This window comes from Amblyraja radiata, chromosome 43 (genome assembly GCF_010909765.2).
Source record: "Amblyraja radiata isolate CabotCenter1 chromosome 43, sAmbRad1.1.pri, whole genome shotgun sequence".
Classification (NCBI taxonomy): domain Eukaryota; kingdom Metazoa; phylum Chordata; class Chondrichthyes; order Rajiformes; family Rajidae; genus Amblyraja; species Amblyraja radiata.
In genome coordinates this window covers 12,018,373-12,035,547 of record NC_045998.1, presented here as the reverse complement: position 1 = coordinate 12,035,547, position 17,175 = coordinate 12,018,373, and the positions used below count along the sequence as shown (strand labels likewise).

The 17,175-nt window shown below is 53.1% G+C and overlaps 1 protein-coding gene and 1 long non-coding RNA gene across 2 annotated transcripts in view; one reads left to right on the top strand and one right to left on the bottom strand.

The window, feature by feature from the left end:
* The window catches only part of LOC116968073 (DNA-directed RNA polymerase II subunit RPB1-like), a 47,443-nt gene that overhangs the window by 18,688 nt on the left and 11,580 nt on the right, over positions 1-17,175 (top strand). Inside the window, 14 exon segments of the mRNA XM_033014700.1 lie at positions 108-240; positions 1,099-1,223; positions 3,028-3,238; positions 4,166-4,375; positions 5,233-5,401; positions 6,473-6,567; positions 7,646-7,849; positions 7,980-8,202; positions 9,444-9,627; positions 10,864-11,035; positions 11,637-11,742; positions 14,080-14,285; positions 14,399-14,623; positions 15,762-16,008. Coding sequence (XP_032870591.1) covers positions 108-240; positions 1,099-1,223; positions 3,028-3,238; positions 4,166-4,375; positions 5,233-5,401; positions 6,473-6,567; positions 7,646-7,849; positions 7,980-8,202; positions 9,444-9,627; positions 10,864-11,035; positions 11,637-11,742; positions 14,080-14,285; positions 14,399-14,623; positions 15,762-16,008 — 2,510 coding nt within the window.
* Positions 5,313-17,170, bottom strand: LOC116968074. Its single transcript, XR_004410403.1, has 3 exons — positions 17,042-17,170; positions 15,566-15,570; positions 5,313-5,322 (listed from the first exon to the last, which is right to left on the bottom strand). It is a non-coding gene; the product is annotated as an uncharacterized LOC116968074 (long non-coding RNA).

The window sequence follows — 17,175 nt, the reverse complement described above, 5'->3', positions numbered from 1 at the left end:
TAGCGTGTGAACGGGTGACGGATGGTTGGTGGGGTGAGGGGCCTGTTTCCACGCTGCATCTTTTAGCCGTTTGTTGTAAGCGCGTGCTTGTCGCTCTGTTTGTGCAGACTCCAGGAGTTGGTGAGGAGGGGCAACAACCAGTATCCCGGTGCCAAGTACATCATCCGAGACAACGGCGACCGCATCGACTTGCGTTTCCACCCCAAGCCCAGCGACCTCCACCTCCAGATCGGTTACAGGGTGAGTGCAAGGCCAAGGGTGCAAGAGTACTGAAAACCTCTTGTTATGAAGGCCAACTAAGCTAATGGAATGTTGGCCTTCATAACAAGAGGATTTCAGTATAGGAGTAAAGAGGTTCTTCTGCAGTTGTATAGGGCTCTGGTGAGACACATCTGGAGTATTGTGTACAGTTTTGGTCTCCTAATTTGAGGAAGGACATCCTTGTGATTGAGGCAGTGCAGCGTAGGTTCACCAGATTGATCCCTGGGATGGCGGGACTGTCATATGAGGAAAGATTGAAAAGACTAGGCTTGGAGTTTAGAAGGATGAGGGGTGGGATCTTATAGAAACATATAAAATTATAAAAGGACTGGACAAGCTAGATGCAGGAAAAATGTTCCCAATGTTGGGCGAGTCCAGAACCAGGGGCCACACACAGTCTTAGAATAAAGGGGAGGCCATTTAAGACTGAGGTGAGAAAAAACTTTTTCACCCAGAGAGTTGTGAATTTGTGGAATTCCCTGCCACAGAGGGCAGTGGAGGCCAAGTCACTGGATGGATTTAAGAGAGAGTTAGATAGAGCTCTAGGGGGCTAGTGGAGTCAAGGGATATGGGGAGAAGGCAGGCACGGGTTATTGATCGGGGATGATCACAATGAATGGTGGTGCTGGCTCGAAGGGCCGAGTGGCCTCTTCCTGCACCTATTGTCTATTTAACTTGGCATCGTGTTCGGCATGGACATTATGGGCCGAAGGGCCTGTTCCTGTGCTGTGCTGTTCCGCCTTCCATTTTTTAGCCTTGATGGGCCGAATGGCCTAATTCTGCTCCTATCACCAATGGCCCACTGTCCAATGACCGCTGTGTGTGTGTGTGTTGCAGGTGGAGCGTCACATGTGTGACGGCGACATTGTCATCTTCAACCGACAACCCACGCTGCACAAGATGTCCATGATGGGGCACAAGGTGCGCATCCTGCCCTGGTCCACCTTCCGACTCAACCTCAGGTGAGTGTCTGGCCCTCCCACCACCTCTCACCATGTGACAGTCGACCTCCTCCCCTGTATCCACCTATCACTCGCCTGGCGTTGTGTTTTCCCCCCCCCCCCTCTACTCTGGGTAAAAGACCCCGATCTATACCCCTCTCATGATGTTATGCCTTTGCGGTTGCAGCCCCTAGACTGTGGAACAGCATCCCCCTTCCCATCAGAACTGCCCCCTCCATCGACTCCTATAAGTCGAGACTTAAAACTCATCTCTACTCCCAAGCCTTTCTTGACGTCCTCTGAGCGAGGGCTGTATGTATGTAGTGTTGTATGTATTTAATCTATAAACCAATGTTGTATAACGTTAGTACCTCCACCAAAGTAAATCACTTTGGCCAACGAGAGTTGTTTTTTAAATGTGCTATAGAAATAAAAGTGACTTGACTTGACTTGTACACCTCTATAAGATCACCCCGCATCCTCCTGCACTCTAAGGAATAGAGCGTTAGTCCCCCCCCCTCATTCTTCCAAACTCCAGCGAGTACAGGCCCAGTGCCGACTAACATTTGTTAACCCATTCATTCCTGGGATCATTCTTGTAAACCTCCTCTGGACCCTCTCCAGAGCCAGCACATCCTTCCTCGGGTTTGGTGTCCAAATGTGCTCCCAAGTGCAACCTGACCAGCGCCTTATAGAGCCTCAGCATTACATCCCTGATTTTGTATACGAGCCGTCTTGAAATTCTCGATGAAGGGGTGACATTAGGGCAGAATCGAAGGTAGACACAAAATGCTGGAGTAACCCGGCGGGACAGGCAGCATCTCTGGAGAGAAGGGATTGGTGACGTTTCGGGACGAGACCCTTCTTCAGTCACCCGTTCCTTCTCTCCAGAGATACTGCCTGTTCCGCTGAGTTACTGCAGCCTTTTATGTCTATCTTCGATTTAAACCAGCATCCGCAGTTCCTTGCTACACATTTGGGCAGAAGGTCTCCCCCCCCGCCCCGCCCTTCTCCTCCTCTCTACCCCCTTCTCCCCCCCTTCCTCCTCCTCTTTCCCCCTTCTAGCCTCATCTCTCTCTCCCCCCTCTCCTCCTCCTCTCTCCCTGCCCCGCTTCCCCTCTCTCCCTGCCCCTCTTCCCCTCTCTCCCTGCCCCTCTTCCCCTCCTCTCCTTTTCCCCTCCTCTCCTCTTCCCCTCTTCCCCTCCTCTCCTCTTCCCCTCCTCTCCTCTTCGCCACCTCTCCTCTTCCCCTCTTCTCCTCTTCGCCTCCTCTCCTCTTCCCCTCTTCTCCTCTTCCCCTCTTCTCCTCTTCTCCTCTTCTCCTCTTCCCCTCTTCTCCTCTTCCCCTCCTCTCCTCTTCCCCTCCTCTCCTCTTCCCCTCCTCTCCTCTTCCCCTCCTCTCCTCTTCCCCTCCTCTCCTCTTCCCCTCCTCTCCTCTTCGCCTCCTCTCCTCTTCCCCTCCTCTCCTCTTCCCCTCCTCTCCTCTTCCCCTCCTCTCCTCTTCCCCTCCTCTCCTCTTCCCCTCCTCTCCTCTTCCCCTCCTCTCCTCTTCCCCTCCTCTCCTCTTCCCCTCCTCTCCTCTTCCCCTCCTCTCCTCTTCCCATCCTCTTCCCATCCTCTCCTCTTCCCCTCACCTCTCCTCTTCCCCTCACCTCTCCTCTTCCCCTCACCTCTCCTCTTCCCCTCACCTCTCCTCTTCCCCTCCTCTCCTCTTCCCCTCACCTCTCCTCCCCCCCTCACCTCTGCTCTCCTCCCCCCCTCACCTCTCCTCTCCTCCCCCGCTCCTCCTCCTCTCCCCCCGGCGTGACTGCGGTTGCCTGTTGCAGCGTGACGACCCCATACAACGCGGACTTTGACGGTGACGAGATGAACCTGCACCTGCCGCAGTCGCTGGAGACTCGGGCAGAGATCCAGGAGCTGGCCATGGTGCCCAGGATGATTGTCACGCCACAATCCAACCGGCCCGTCATGGGCATCGTGCAGGACACGCTGACAGCCGTGCGCAAGTTCACCAAGCGCGACGTCTTCATGAGCCGGGTAAGGTTTGGCCTTTACATAGAAACATATAAAATAGGTGCAGGAGTAGGCCATTCAGCCCTTCCAGCCTGCACCGCCATTCAATATGATCATGGCTGATCATCCAACTCGGTATCCCATCCCTGCCTTCTCTCCATACCCCCTAACTCCCTCGTAAATATAGCCAATGAACTGTGTGGCCTCAACTACCTTCTGTGGCAGAGAATTCCACAGATTCACCACTCTCTTTTCACATCTCGGTCCTAACAGACTTCCCCCTTATCCTTAAACTGTGACCCCTTGTTCTGGACTTCCCCAACATCGGGAACACTCTTCCTGCATCTTTGCTTTAGTTCAGAGATACAGCGCAGAAACAGTCCCTACGGCCCACCGAGCGATTTCCCCCCCCCCCCCCCCCCCCCCCCCCTGGTACACTAGTACTATCCTGCATGCTGGGAACTATTTACAATTATTTATTTTCTGATTAACCTGCAAACCCGCACGTCTTTGGAGTGTGGGAGGAAACTGGAGCACCCGGAGAAAACCCACGTGTTCACAGGGAGAACGTACAAACTCGGTCTACAGACAGCACCTGTAGTCGGGATCAAACCTGGGTCTCTGGTGCTGTAAGGCAGATACTCTACCACTGTGCGGCCCCAATGCGCTCTTCATATTCTCCAGAGATGTTGCCTGACCTGCCGAGTTACTCCAGCACTTCCGGATTTTGTTTTCTTTCTGTAAACTGGCATCTGCAGTTCCTTGTGTCTAAGTTGGCATTTTGGGCTCGTCCCATTTCCTGTAAGGCAGCAACTCTACCTGCTGCGCCACTGTGCTGTCCTAAATCGTCTGGGCAAAGTTCTGAATTTGTGTAAAGATAATAAGAGTAAAAAATTGTGTTTGTGGGCAGGTTGGACCAAGTGAGATGTTGAGCTTGGTGTTGTGTTCCAGGGTGAGGTGATGAACCTCCTCATGCATCTCTCCACCTGGGACGGCAAGGTTCCCCAGCCCTCCATCCTCAAACCCCGTCCCCTGTGGACCGGCAAGCAGATCTTCACGCTGGTCATCCCCGGGCACGTCAACTGCATCCGGACACACAGCACGCATCCGGACGATGAGGACAACGGCCCCTACAAACACATCTCGCCCGGAGACACCAAGGTCAGCCTGCACCTCCCACACCGCCGGGGGGGGGGGGTTTCAACTTAGGGTGTGGTTAGCATTAGTGTTTGGCATGGTTCGGGGTTTGGCGTGGCTTAGTGTTTGGGTTTTTAGTTCCTTATCACGTGTACAGTGAAATGTTATTTGTTCAAAGGAGGCGTGGGTTCGAATCCCACTTCTGACACTATGTATAATGTGTGGATCATTTATGGATGGATTAATAAGGGTTATTAATAAAATATGATGAGACTAGACCAAGTTGGGTCTGCTCCCCCAACGCAGCCGTTCCCTACCCGTAGCCCCCACGGGAGACGTGGTCCTCCAACTCAAGCGGCTCAGGAATCAGCAGTGCGGCTGTTTTTAAATGGCGTCTTTGAGGCGAGATGCGGGCGCCTGCAGCCGTTATGGTCGCTGGCCAGCAGGAGGCGACAAAATGAATGAGTGGGATGGGGGAGAAGGATTTTATTAAAAATGTGTAGATAAACACGACAAAATTTAATGAGGAGTGGATACTTGGAATGAAAAGTGAAATCTCTACCGAAATGGAAAAAATCAGGGCGTTTGTGGGTCGGGTGTTGGCGTAGCAACGAATCAAAGGCTGGCAGCCACAAGTCAGAAACACACACAGCCAGACACACACACAGTTTTAATATTATATAGATTATAAATGGCATGGATTATTAAGAGTTAATCGACAGGTTAGTACGAGGGTCCCCAATGATGTCGATGGAGGCTGGGCGTTTGGTGTGTTTTCTTGGCTGTAGATACGGGAGAGGGGGGGGGGGGGGGGTGTGTGTGTGATGATGTTTCCCCGGCCCTGGCGGTGTGAGAGAGTTGACCTGTCGCTTCTCGTGCAGGTGATAGTGGAGAACGGGGAGCTGATCATGGGCATCCTGTGCAAGAAGTCCCTCGGGACGTCAGCCGGCTCGCTGGTGCACATCACCTTCCTGGAGATGGGCCACGATATCACCAGGCTCTTCTACAGCAACATCCAGACCGTCATCAACAACTGGCTGCTGATCGAAGGTAATCGGCGGAGGCTCAGGGCCCCCCTCCCGCCACAACGGCCTAACGCAAACCTTGCTTCAACTTGTTCTATTTGACCTTCCGTTTCTGCACGTCGAATTGATTGCATTAGTCAAAACAGGGCGGACCACGTGAAGGGTTGCAACCTTCCACCCCACAAACCTTGCTGCAGATGCTGGATTTGAACCGAGGATGGCCACAAAAAGCTGGAGAAACTCAGCGGGGACGGGCAGCGTCCCTTTGGAGAAGGAATGGGTGACGTTGAAGGAGGGTCTCGACCCCAAACGTCGCCCGTTCCTTCTCCCCAGAGGTGCTGCCCGTCCCGCTGAGTTACTCCAGCACTTTGTGCCTGCGTGATTACAGTCCAGCTGTTTGCAGCACACAGATAGATACATGCGTGGTGAGGGAATAACGTTGAGCGCAAGGTCGAGTCAGCAAAGTCCGGTGAGGGTGCGGTGGAGGGGGTTGCTAAAGTGGGGGAGGGGGAGGGTGCTGACCTGTGGGGGAGGCACCAGAGGTGAGGGGATGGGGAGGTTGCAGAGTTGGGGGAGGGGGGGGGGGTTGGGGTGTGAGGCTGCAGGGCGGGTGGGGGAGGAAGCTGGAGCCAGCTGGGTGGGCCGCTGTGTGCGTGTGTGTGTGTGTGTCTGATCGCCTCCTTCCCTCACACGGCTGTGCTGCCATCGCAGCCATGTAGAATCATTCAGGAGGCAGAGCGAGGCGGGAAGGTGACTATGCTGTCGGGGTCCAGTCCCCAGCCCAGCAAGATCATCCCCCTACATCCCCTCCCCAACCCAGCCCTCCCCCCCCCCCCCCCCCCCACATCCCCAACCTACTATAAACGGCAAAAGCTGGAGTATCTCAGCGGGCCAGGCAGCTGACGTTTCAGGGTCGGCGTGAGGGGAAAGGGAAACGCGAGCCACACAGAGAGAGATTGTCTGCCAGAAACTAGCCGTGAGTTTGGCTCGAGTGTGTTTGTGCATGGGGGGTTATCTGATTTGATAGCTCACAAGACCAGGCTTTCCACTGTACCTCAGCACACAATTAACCCGGGCCTGTGCTGTCCTGTGGCAGGTCACACCATCGGTATTGGGGACTCCATTGCTGATGCCAAGACCTACCAGGACATTCAGAATACCATCAAGAAGGCCAAGCAGGATGTGATAGAGGTGAGTGCTGTGTGTCTCTGGAGGCGGTGGTGGTCCCAGCTCAAGGAGGGGGCGGTGACGGTACCAGCACCATAGAAACATAGACAATAGGTGCAGGAGTAGAGGCCATTCGGCCCTACGAGCCTGCACTGCCATTTAATATGATCATACCTGATCATCCAACTCAGTATCCTGTACCTGCCTTCTCTCCATACCCCCAGATCCCTTTAGCCACATCTAACTCCCTCTTAAATATAGCCAATGAACTGTGGCCTCAACTACCTTCTGTGGCAGAGATTTCCACAGATTCACCACTCTCTGTGTAAAAAAGATTTTCTCATCTCGGTCCTAAAAGACTTCCCTCTTATCCTTAAACTGTGTGACCCCTAGTTCTGGACTTCCCCAACATCGGGAATAATCTTCCTGCATCTAGCCTGTCCAACCCCTTAAGAATTTTGTACGTTTCTATAAGATCCCCCCTCAATCTTCTAGAAGCACCACAAAACCTACACCAAACCCAAACCAATTAGGAGCAGACGAGGGCATTCGATCCAATTTGTGATCCCAGCTACCAAGACAGATGTGTACAGCAATTCGTTCTTCCCCCGCACACACAATTAAAGCATGGAATAATCTCCACCCAACTATAGTTACCCAACCAGATGCAACTACATTTAATGTTCAAGAAGGAACTGCAGATGCTGGAAAATCGAAGGTACACAAAAAAGCTGGAGAAACTCAGCGGGTGCAGCAGCATCTATGGAGCGAAGGAAATAGGCAACGTTTCGGGCCGAAACCCTTTGGGTTTCGACCCGAAACGTTGCCTATTTCCTTTGGGTTTCGGCCCAAAACGTTGCCTATTTCCTTTGGGTTTCGGTCCCGAAACGTTGCCTATTTCCTTCGCTCCATAGATGCTGCCGCACCCGCTGAGTTTCTCCAGCTTTTTTGTGCAACTACATTTAAAGTAGCTCTTTCTTCCCAAACACCCCCTTTCTGGCTTAAGTCCTCCCTCCACCACCTCCAGTTTAAATTCCATTTGAAATATTTTGGAGGACCAAGAAACCAAGATGGCTAACGTTGTCCCCTGTCGTCTCCGCAGGTCATCGAGAAAGCTCACAACAACGAGCTGGAGCCCACGCCGGGGAACACTCTCAGGCAGACCTTTGAGAACCAGGTCAACCGCATCCTCAACGATGCCCGTGACAAGACCGGATCGTCTGCCCAGAAGTCCCTGTCCGAGTACAACAACTTCAAGTCCATGGTGGTCGCCGGCTCCAAAGGCTCCAAGATCAACATCTCGCAGGTCAGCTCCAGCTCCGTCTACCCGCTTCCTCCCCCCCCCCCCCCCCCCCCCCCCCACGACCTCCCCGTCTGTCCGCCTCTGGCCTAATTCTACTGCGAGTGACTTCCATCCTCTCCTCTCGCTGCTCCAGGTCATCGCGGTGGTGGGGCAGCAGAACGTGGAGGGCAAGCGCATTCCCTTTGGCTTCAAGCACCGCACCCTGCCCCACTTCATCAAGGACGACTACGGCCCCGAGAGCAGGGGCTTTGTGGAGAACTCCTACCTGGCCGGACTCACCCCCACAGAGTTCTTCTTCCACGCCATGGGGGGCCGAGAGGGTCTCATCGACACTGCTGTCAAAACCGCTGAGACCGGTAACTCTTTGTCAACTCTCTCCTTCTATCTCTCTTTCTACAATCTGAATAGTCTGAAGAATGTACGGTCTGCGGAAGGGTCTCAATAGACAATAGGTGCAGGAGTAGAGGCCATTTGGTCCTTCGAGCCAGCACCGCCATTCAATGTGATCATGGCTGATCATCCAGCTCAGTATCCCATCCCTGCCTTCTCTCCATACCCCCTGATCCCTTAAGCCACAAGGGCCACATCTAACTCCCTCTTAAATATAGCCAATGAACTGTGGCCTCAACTACCTTCTGTGGCAGAGAATTCCACAGATTCACAACTCTCTTCTATCTCTCTTTCTACAATCTGAATAGTCTGAAGAATGTACGGTCTGCGGAAGGGTCTCAATAGACAATAGGTGCAGGAGTAGAGGCCATTTGGTCCTTCGAGCCAGCACCGCCATTCAATGTGATCATGGCTGATCATCCCCAATCAGTACCCCGTTCCTGCCTTCTCCCCATATCCCCTGACTCCACTATTTCTAAGAGCCCTATCTAGCTCTCCCTTGAAAGCATCCAGAGAACCTGCCTCCACCTGAGCCAGAGAATTCCACAGACTCACAACTCTCTGTGAGAAAAAGTGTTTCCTCGTCTCCGTTCTAAATGGCTTACTCCTTATTCTTCAACTGTGTGTGGCCCCTGGTTCTGGACTCCCCCAACATCGGGAACATGTTTCCTGCCTCTAGCTTGTCCAAGCCCTTAACGTCTCGACCCGAAACATCACCCATTCCTTCTCTCCAGAGATGCTGCCTGTCACGCTGAGTTACTCCAGCATTTTGTGTCCATCTTCGATTTAAACCAGCATCTGCAGTTCCTTCCTACAAACCTGTACGTCTTTGGAGTGTGGGAGGAAACCAGAGCACCCACACGGTCACAGAGAGAACGCACAAACTCCGTACAAACAGCACCCGAGGTCAGGATTGAACCCGGATCTCTGGCGCTGTGAGGCAGTAGATCTACCGCTGCTGTCCTCATCTCCTTTCTGAAGGTTCGGCCTTGTATTCTGAAAGGTCATAAAGGATAGTAGAATTGGGCCCTTCGGCCCATCAAGTCTACATAGCCTTTTTTGTATTTAAGTTTGCGGGTTGACCGGCAGTCGGTCGGCACGGACACGGTGGGCCGAAGGGCCCCGTTACCGCGCCGTATCTCTAAATAGTAAACTGAGCGCAGCGCTGATGATGTGTTTTCCCCCTCCCCTCCCCTCCCCCTGCCAGGTTACATCCAGCGGCGTCTGATCAAGTCCATGGAGTCGGTGATGGTGAAGTACGACGCCACCGTGCGCAACTCCATCAACCAGGTGATCCAGCTGCGTTACGGGGAGGACGGGCTGGCCGGGGAGAGCGTGGAGTTCCAGAGCCTGGCCTCCGTCAAACCTTCCAACAAGACCTTCGAGAAGAAGTAAGCAATCTCTCACCTTTCTGTCCTGGGCCGACCGCCTCCACTGTCGGAGTGGGGCCCAGCGCACCTCATATTTCACTTGGGCATCACCAAAGATCCTATAGCGAGCAAGATAGGTCACTGGACGAACAGGATGTAGTACGGTCATGGGTAATTTTCGCCTCCATTTTGGTAACCGGCTTCCACCTCCGCACCATAGGATACAAAATATTATTTACCATTCAATGTATACTTCCAGAATGGACTGGAATTCATCAACTTAAATAGTTAGCAAACTCTTCAGTGGCACAAGTTACTTTGAAGTGCTGAGATAGCATTATTCCAGCTCGCATCTGTACATAGGATACTAGCGCGGAGACGGAAGCTGGTTACGGAAACATCCTCGTAAAAATAAAAGGTATTTGGGGAAAATCTTCTCATTTTCAGAATTTTAATTTATATATCAACACAAACTGTTCCCCCGCAACGTTGATTACACTGCGAGTCGGGTGGGGTCCGGTTACTGAAATGGATGAAAAAAAGGCCCACGTTCCGCTCCGTTGCATACTACACGACAGCCCATTGCATTTAGCAGGAGTGGTCTATCTTGCTCCGCTATAGGATCTTTGTTGGGCAGTTTACACCCCAGCGGTATGAACATTGACTTCTCTAACTTCAGATAGCCCTTGCTTTCCCTCTCTCTCCATCCCCTTCCCAGTTCCCCCAGCAGTCTTTAAGAAGGAACTGCAGATCTGAAGAAGGGTTTCGGCCTGAAACGTTGCCTATTTCCTTCACTCCGTGGGTGCTGCTGCACCCGCCCGCTGAGGTTTGTCCGTTCCCCCAACAGTCTTACTGTCTCCGACGACGTTCTATCTTTGTCCCGCCCCCCCCCTCCCCTGACATAAGTGTGAGGAAGGGTCATTGGAGACCCTCGGACTATCTTTAAGAAAGAACTGCAGATGCTGGAAGGTGGACAAAAATGCTGGAGAAACTCAGCTGGTGAGGCAGCATCTATGGAGCGAAGGAATAGTGACGTTTCGGGTCGAGACCCAAGGGTCTCGACCCGAAACATTACCTATTCCTTCGCTCCATAGATGCTGCCTCCTCACCCGCTGAGTTTCTCCAGCATTTTTGTCCACCTTGTCTTTCTGCTGACTGGTTAGCACGCAACGAAAAAGCTTTTCACTGTACCTCGCTACACGTGAACTGAGAGCTGGGCCTCTCACCTCTCCCCTCTCCCCTCTGCCTGTACTCCAGGTTCAAGCTGGAGTACAACAGTGAGCGGAATCTGCGCCGCTCTCTGCAGGAGGACATCGTCAAGGAGATCCTCAGCAACGCCGCCGTGCAGAACGAGCTGGAGGTGGAGTTCGACAGGATGCGGGAGGATCGCGAGGTGCTGAGAGCCGTCTTCCCCACGGGCGACAGCAAGGTAGGGTGGTCTCACCCCTCCACCCCCCCCCCCCCCCCCTCCTTGGGTGGTCTTCTCCCTGCACCCCACCCCACTGGCCACAGCAAGGTAGGGTGGTCCTCCCCCATCCCTCGCCACTGGCCACAGCATTCTTTGTAGATCCACCTTCCACCATATCTCCCTCCCTCAGCCCCATCTTGTGACTGGTGGGGTGGGTGGTGTGGACTTGGGGGGGGGTAGGTAGATTAGAAACATAGTATCATAGAAAATAGGTGCAGGAGTAGGCCATTCGGCCCTTCGAGCCTGCACCGCCATTCGATATGATCGTGGCTGATCCAACTCGGTATCCCATCCCTGCCTTCTCTCCAAACCCCCTGATCCCTTTAGCCACAAGGGCCACATCTAACTCCCTCTTAACTATAGCCTCAACTACCTTCTGTGGCAGAGAATTCCACAGATTCACCACTCTCTGTGTAAAAGAATGATTTTCTCACAACTGACCTCTCCTCTTTGTCCCCTCCCTCCACTTTTTTCCGCCTGCTCTCTCATTCCCTCTCCCTCTCCCCCCCCCACCACTGCTTTCTCTCTCCCTCCTCTCTCCCCCCACCCCGCGCGTCTCCAGGTGGTGCTCCCCTGCAACTTGCTGCGGATGATCTGGAACGCCCAGAAAATCTTCCACATCAACGCCCGGACGGCCACGGACCTGCACCCCATCCGTGTGATCGAAGGTCAGTCCCTGCCACTGCCCCCGGGCATTGTTCCCACGGCACAGGCCGCTCCAACCCCACTCATGCCCTGGTTTGTTGGTCCTCCAAAATATTCCAAATGGAATTTAAACTGGAGGTGGTACCTCATGGTGGTACCCCATCTCCCCCACCCCTCTTTCCTCCCCCACCCCTCTCTCTTCCCCCTATCCCTCTCCTCCTCCCACCCCCATCCCTCTCTCCCCCACCCCCTTCCCTCTCTACCCCACCCCCCTTCCCTCTCTCCCTCCACCCCCTACCCCTCTGTCCCTCTTCCACCTCTCTCCCTCCCCACTCTCTCCCCCCAACCCTCTCCCCCTCCCTCCACACTCTTCCCCCTCCCTCCCCTGCCCCATCTCCTCCCTCCCCCACACCTACATCCCCCATCCCTCTCTCCTCCCGTACCCCAGCCCTGGGGTCTGGTAAAGTCACAAAGCGCTGCAGCAAACTCAGCGGAAGTACACAAAAAAAGCTGGAGAAACTCAGCGGGTGCAGCAGCTTCTATGGAGCGAAGGAAATAGGCAACGTTTCGGCCCGAAACCCTTCGGGTTTCGACCCGAAACGTTGCCTATTTCCTTTGGGTTTCCCCCCCGAAACGTTGCCCATTTCCTTCGCTCCATAGATGCTGCTGCACCCGCTGAGTTTCTCCAGCTTTTTTGTGTACCTTCGATTTTCCAGCATCTGCAGCTCCTTCTCGAGCTAACTCAGCGGGCCAGGCGGCAAGTCAAGTCAAGTCAAGTTTTATTCGTTACTTGTACATAAAGTGCAGTGAAATGAATTTGCCAGCCGCGGTACAGTAAAAAAAGAACACACAACACACAATAAAAACCTAACACAAACATCCACCACAGCATTCATCACTGTGTTGGAAGGCACGAAATTTGGTCGGTCCTCCTCCATTTCCTCCCCCGTGGTCGGGACCACCACCCTCCGCCGCCGTCGCTGGCTCAGCGGGCCAGGCAGCCGTCTCTGAAGAACTCTCGTCTCTGCCCAAAACGTCAGCCGTCCAATGTTCTCCAGAGAAATGCGGGCACAGAGACTAGGTTATTTTTCTCTGTGCCGCCCACTCCCCTGACATCGGTCTGAAGAAGGGTCCCGACCCGAAACCTCGCCCGTTCCATCTCTCCACACGAGTTACTCCAGCGTTTTGTGTTTATATCTTCAAATTAAACCAGCGTCTGCAGTTCATTCCTGCACGGCCACATGGGTAGGTCAGATTTGGAGGGATGTGGGCCAAATGCAGGCAGGTGGGACTATAGCTGGAACATGTTGGTTGGTGTAGGCTAGTTGGGCTGAAGGGCCTGTTTCCACACTGTATCACTCTATGACTCTAACTCAGCCGGTCAGACAGCATCTGTGGAGAGAGAAATCAGTTTTTGGCCGTCCTCCAGCACACTAACACTATCCCACACGCTAACACAATCCCACACACGCTAACACAATCCACACACGCTAACACAATCCACACACGCTAACACAATCCCACACACGCTAACACAATCCACACACGCTAACACAATCCACACACACGCTAACACAATCCACACACGCTAACACAATCCCACACACGCTAACACAATCCACACACGCTAACACAATCCCACACACGCTAACACAATCCACACACGCTAACACAATCCACACACGCTAACACAATCCACACACGCTAACACAATCCACACACGCTAACACAGTCCCACACACGCTAACACAATCCCACACACGCTAACACAATCCCACACACGCTAACACAATCCCACACACGCTAACACAATCCCACACACGCTAACACAGTCCCACACACGCTAACACTATCCCACACACGCTAACACAATCCCACACACGCTAACACAATCCCACACGTTAACACAATCCCACACACGCTAACACTATCCCACACACGCTAACACTATCCCACACACGCTAACACAATCCCACACACGCTAACTCTATCCCACACACGCTAACACAATCCCACACACACACTCCGTTTCGACAATCCACAATTTTTATCCAAGCCAATTAGCCTCAAACCCGCACCTCTTTGGAGTGCGGGAGGAAACTGGAGAAAACCCACGCAGGTCATGGGGAGAACGTGCAAACTCCGTGCAGACAGCACCCGTAGATGGGATGGAACCCGGGTCTCTGGTGCTGTGAGGCAGCAGCTCCACCCAGCTCCCAGAGTTGTTGCTTTATGTCGATGTGCGGTGTGGGGGGGGGGGGGGGTGTGACCAAGGCGGTCCTGGTTTGGGCTAGCAGGGGGGGGGGAATGCGTGCGTGCCGAAGGGCTGCCTGCAGACTGCGCTGTTTTGCTGCCCGCAGGCGTGAAGGAGCTGAGCAAGAAGCTGGTGATCGTGAACGGCGAGGACCCGCTGAGCCGCCAGGCCCAGGAGAACGCCACGCTGCTCTTCAACATCCACCTCCGCTCCACCCTCTGCAGCCGCCGCATGACAGAGGAGTTCCGCCTCAGCGGCGAGGCGTTCGAGTGGCTGCTGGGAGAAATAGAGGCCAAGTTCAACCAGTCTATCGTAAGCACTTTCCCCTCCCCCCCCCCCCCCTCGTCTGCTCTCCTCCCCCTCTGTCTTGGTGGTGTGTGTACGTGTGTGGAGTGAGCTCACCTTGCCCCCTCCCCCTGTACCAGGCCCACCCCGGGGAGATGGTGGGGGCTTTGGCCGCCCAGTCGCTGGGCGAGCCCGCCACCCAGATGACCCTCAACACCTTCCACTACGCCGGCGTCTCGGCCAAGAACGTCACGCTGGGCGTGCCGCGTCTCAAGGAGCTGATCAACATCTCCAAGAAGCCCAAGACCCCATCGCTGACCGTCTTCCTGCTGGGTCAGTCGGCCAGGGACGCCGAGAGAGCCAAGGTGGGTGCTGGTGTGGGGGAGGGGGTGGGGAGAGTGGGAGGGGGGGGGAGAGGGGGTAGAGGGTGGGAGGGGAAGTCGACCACTGGGACACTGAGGAGAACACTCTCCATTTCAGTTCAGACATTTTTGTGTTTAGTTTAGAGATACAGCGTGCAAACAGGCCCTTCGTCCCACCGAGTCCGTGCCGACCAGCGATCCCCGCACACAAACACTAGGGGCAATTTTGCACTTACACCAAGCCAATTAACCCACAAACCTTACGTGTTCAAGAAGGAACTGCAGATGCTGGAAAATCGAAGGTAGACAAAAATGCTGGAGAAACTCAGCGGGTGCAGCAGCATCTATTGGCTTCCCATCTCCCATCTTCCCATCTCCCACCGGATCACCTACAAAATCCTGGTCCTCACCTACAAAGCCCTCCACCATCTGCCCCCCCCCCCCCCCCATATCTCACTGACCTCCTCTCCACCTACCAACCCTCACGGTCCCTCAGATCCACATCAGCCGGTCTCCTCTCCATCCACAAGTCCAACCTCCGCAGTTTTGGGGACAGAGCCTTCTCCAGGGCAGCTCCCAGGCTCTGGAACTCCCTCCCCCAACTGATCCGCAATTCCGTGTCCCTCACCATCTTCCAGTCCCGCCTCAAGACCCATCTCTTCACCTCTGCCTATCCTTAGCCCCACGTCCCCCTCCCTTTTCATCTGTGCATTAATTGCCTCGTACTGTGTTTTGTATTGAATTCTGTCTTTACTTTGTGTACTAGTCATGTCTCTACTATTTATTTCATTCCCTTTACATGTTTTTCCTCTACATGCTCAATTTTTGTAAGGTGTCCTTGAGACTCTTGAAAGGCGCCCATAAATAAAATGTATTATTATTATTATTATTATCTATGGAGCGAAGGAAATAGGCAACGTTTCGGGCCGAAACCCTTCTTCAGACTGAACCTGTGCGTCAGGGACTCGGTGGGCCGAAGGGCCTGCTTCTCGACCCAAAACGTCACCCATTCCTTCTCTCCGTAGATGCTGCCTCACCCGCTGAGTTCCTCCAGCATTTTGTGATTTTTTTTACAAAATCCAGCATCTGCGGTTCTTTCTCACTGGCCGGTTTAACCCTTCTCTTGCCGTGCCCGTTGCAGGACATCCTGTGCCGGCTGGAGCACACCACGCTGCGGAAGGTGACGGCCAACACCGCCATCTACTACGACCCGGACCCCCAGAACACGGTGGTGTCCGAGGACCAGGAGTGGGTCAACGTGTACTACGAGATGCCCGACTTTGACGTGACCCGCATCTCCCCCTGGCTGCTGCGTATTGAGCTGGACCGCAAACACATGACCGACCGCAAACTCACCATGGAGCAGATCGCAGAGAAGATCAACGCCGGTGAGACGGGGGGGCCCAGGGTGGGGGGGGACGTGTGTGGATGGGGCATTTTGGATTCAAGAGTCAAGAGAGTTTATTGTCATGTGTCCCAGATAGGACAATGAAATTCTTGCTTTGCTTCAGCACAACAGAACATAGTAGGCATGACTACAGAACGGATCAGTGTGTCCATATACCATTATATAAACATATACACACATGAATAAATAAGCTGATAAAGTGCAAATAACAGATAATGGACTATTAATGAACTATTCACAGTTTTAAGGATAAGGCAAGGCAAGGCAACTTTATTTATATAGCACATTTCATACACGAGGCAGACTCAAAGTGCTTCACATAAAGACATGTCATACAATAAATGAAATAATAAAATGAAATAAAATAGAAGAACTAAAAGAAAAGAAAAGCAAAATTAAAAATGCATTATAAAAAGTGCAAAAGTTAAAAGTGCAATGTAGTTAAGATTTAGCTGAAAGCTAAAGTAAACATAAAAGTTTTCAGTCTTGTTTTAAAAGTGGTCAAAGTTGAGGCAAGTCTTAAATCTTCAGGAAGTTTATTCCAGCTATTTGATGCATAGTAACTAAACCCTGCTTTCCCATGTTTTGTATTTACTCTGGGAATCACTAGCAGATTGGTTTCAGAAGATCTTAGCGGTCTAGAAGGCTTATATAGTGGAAGCATGTCAGTGATATACTTTGGCCCTAAACCATGTAGTGATAAGGGGGAAATCTTTTAGGACCGAGATGAGAAAACCATTTTTTTTTTCACACACAGAGAGTGGTGAATCTGTGGAATTCTCTGCCACAGAAGGTAGTTGAGGCCACAGTTCATTGGCTATATTTAAGAGGGAGTTAGATGTGGCCCTTGTGGCTAAAGGGATCAAGGGGTATGGAGAGAAGGCAGGTACAGGATACTGAGTTGGATGATCAGCCATGATCATATTGAATGGCAGTGCAGGCTCCAAGGGCCGAATGGCCTACTCCTGCACCTATTTTCTATATTTCTATAACAAACAGAAGGGGCGACCTACCTGCAGAGCGAGCTCGCGGGTGGGGGCCAGGACCAGCGCCTGCGTCTCCTTCAGCTCCACGTCCAACTGCTGCAAGATGGAAATGGCAAACGTGGCCGTCTTGCCCGTCCCAGACTGAGCCTGGGCAAGTTCAG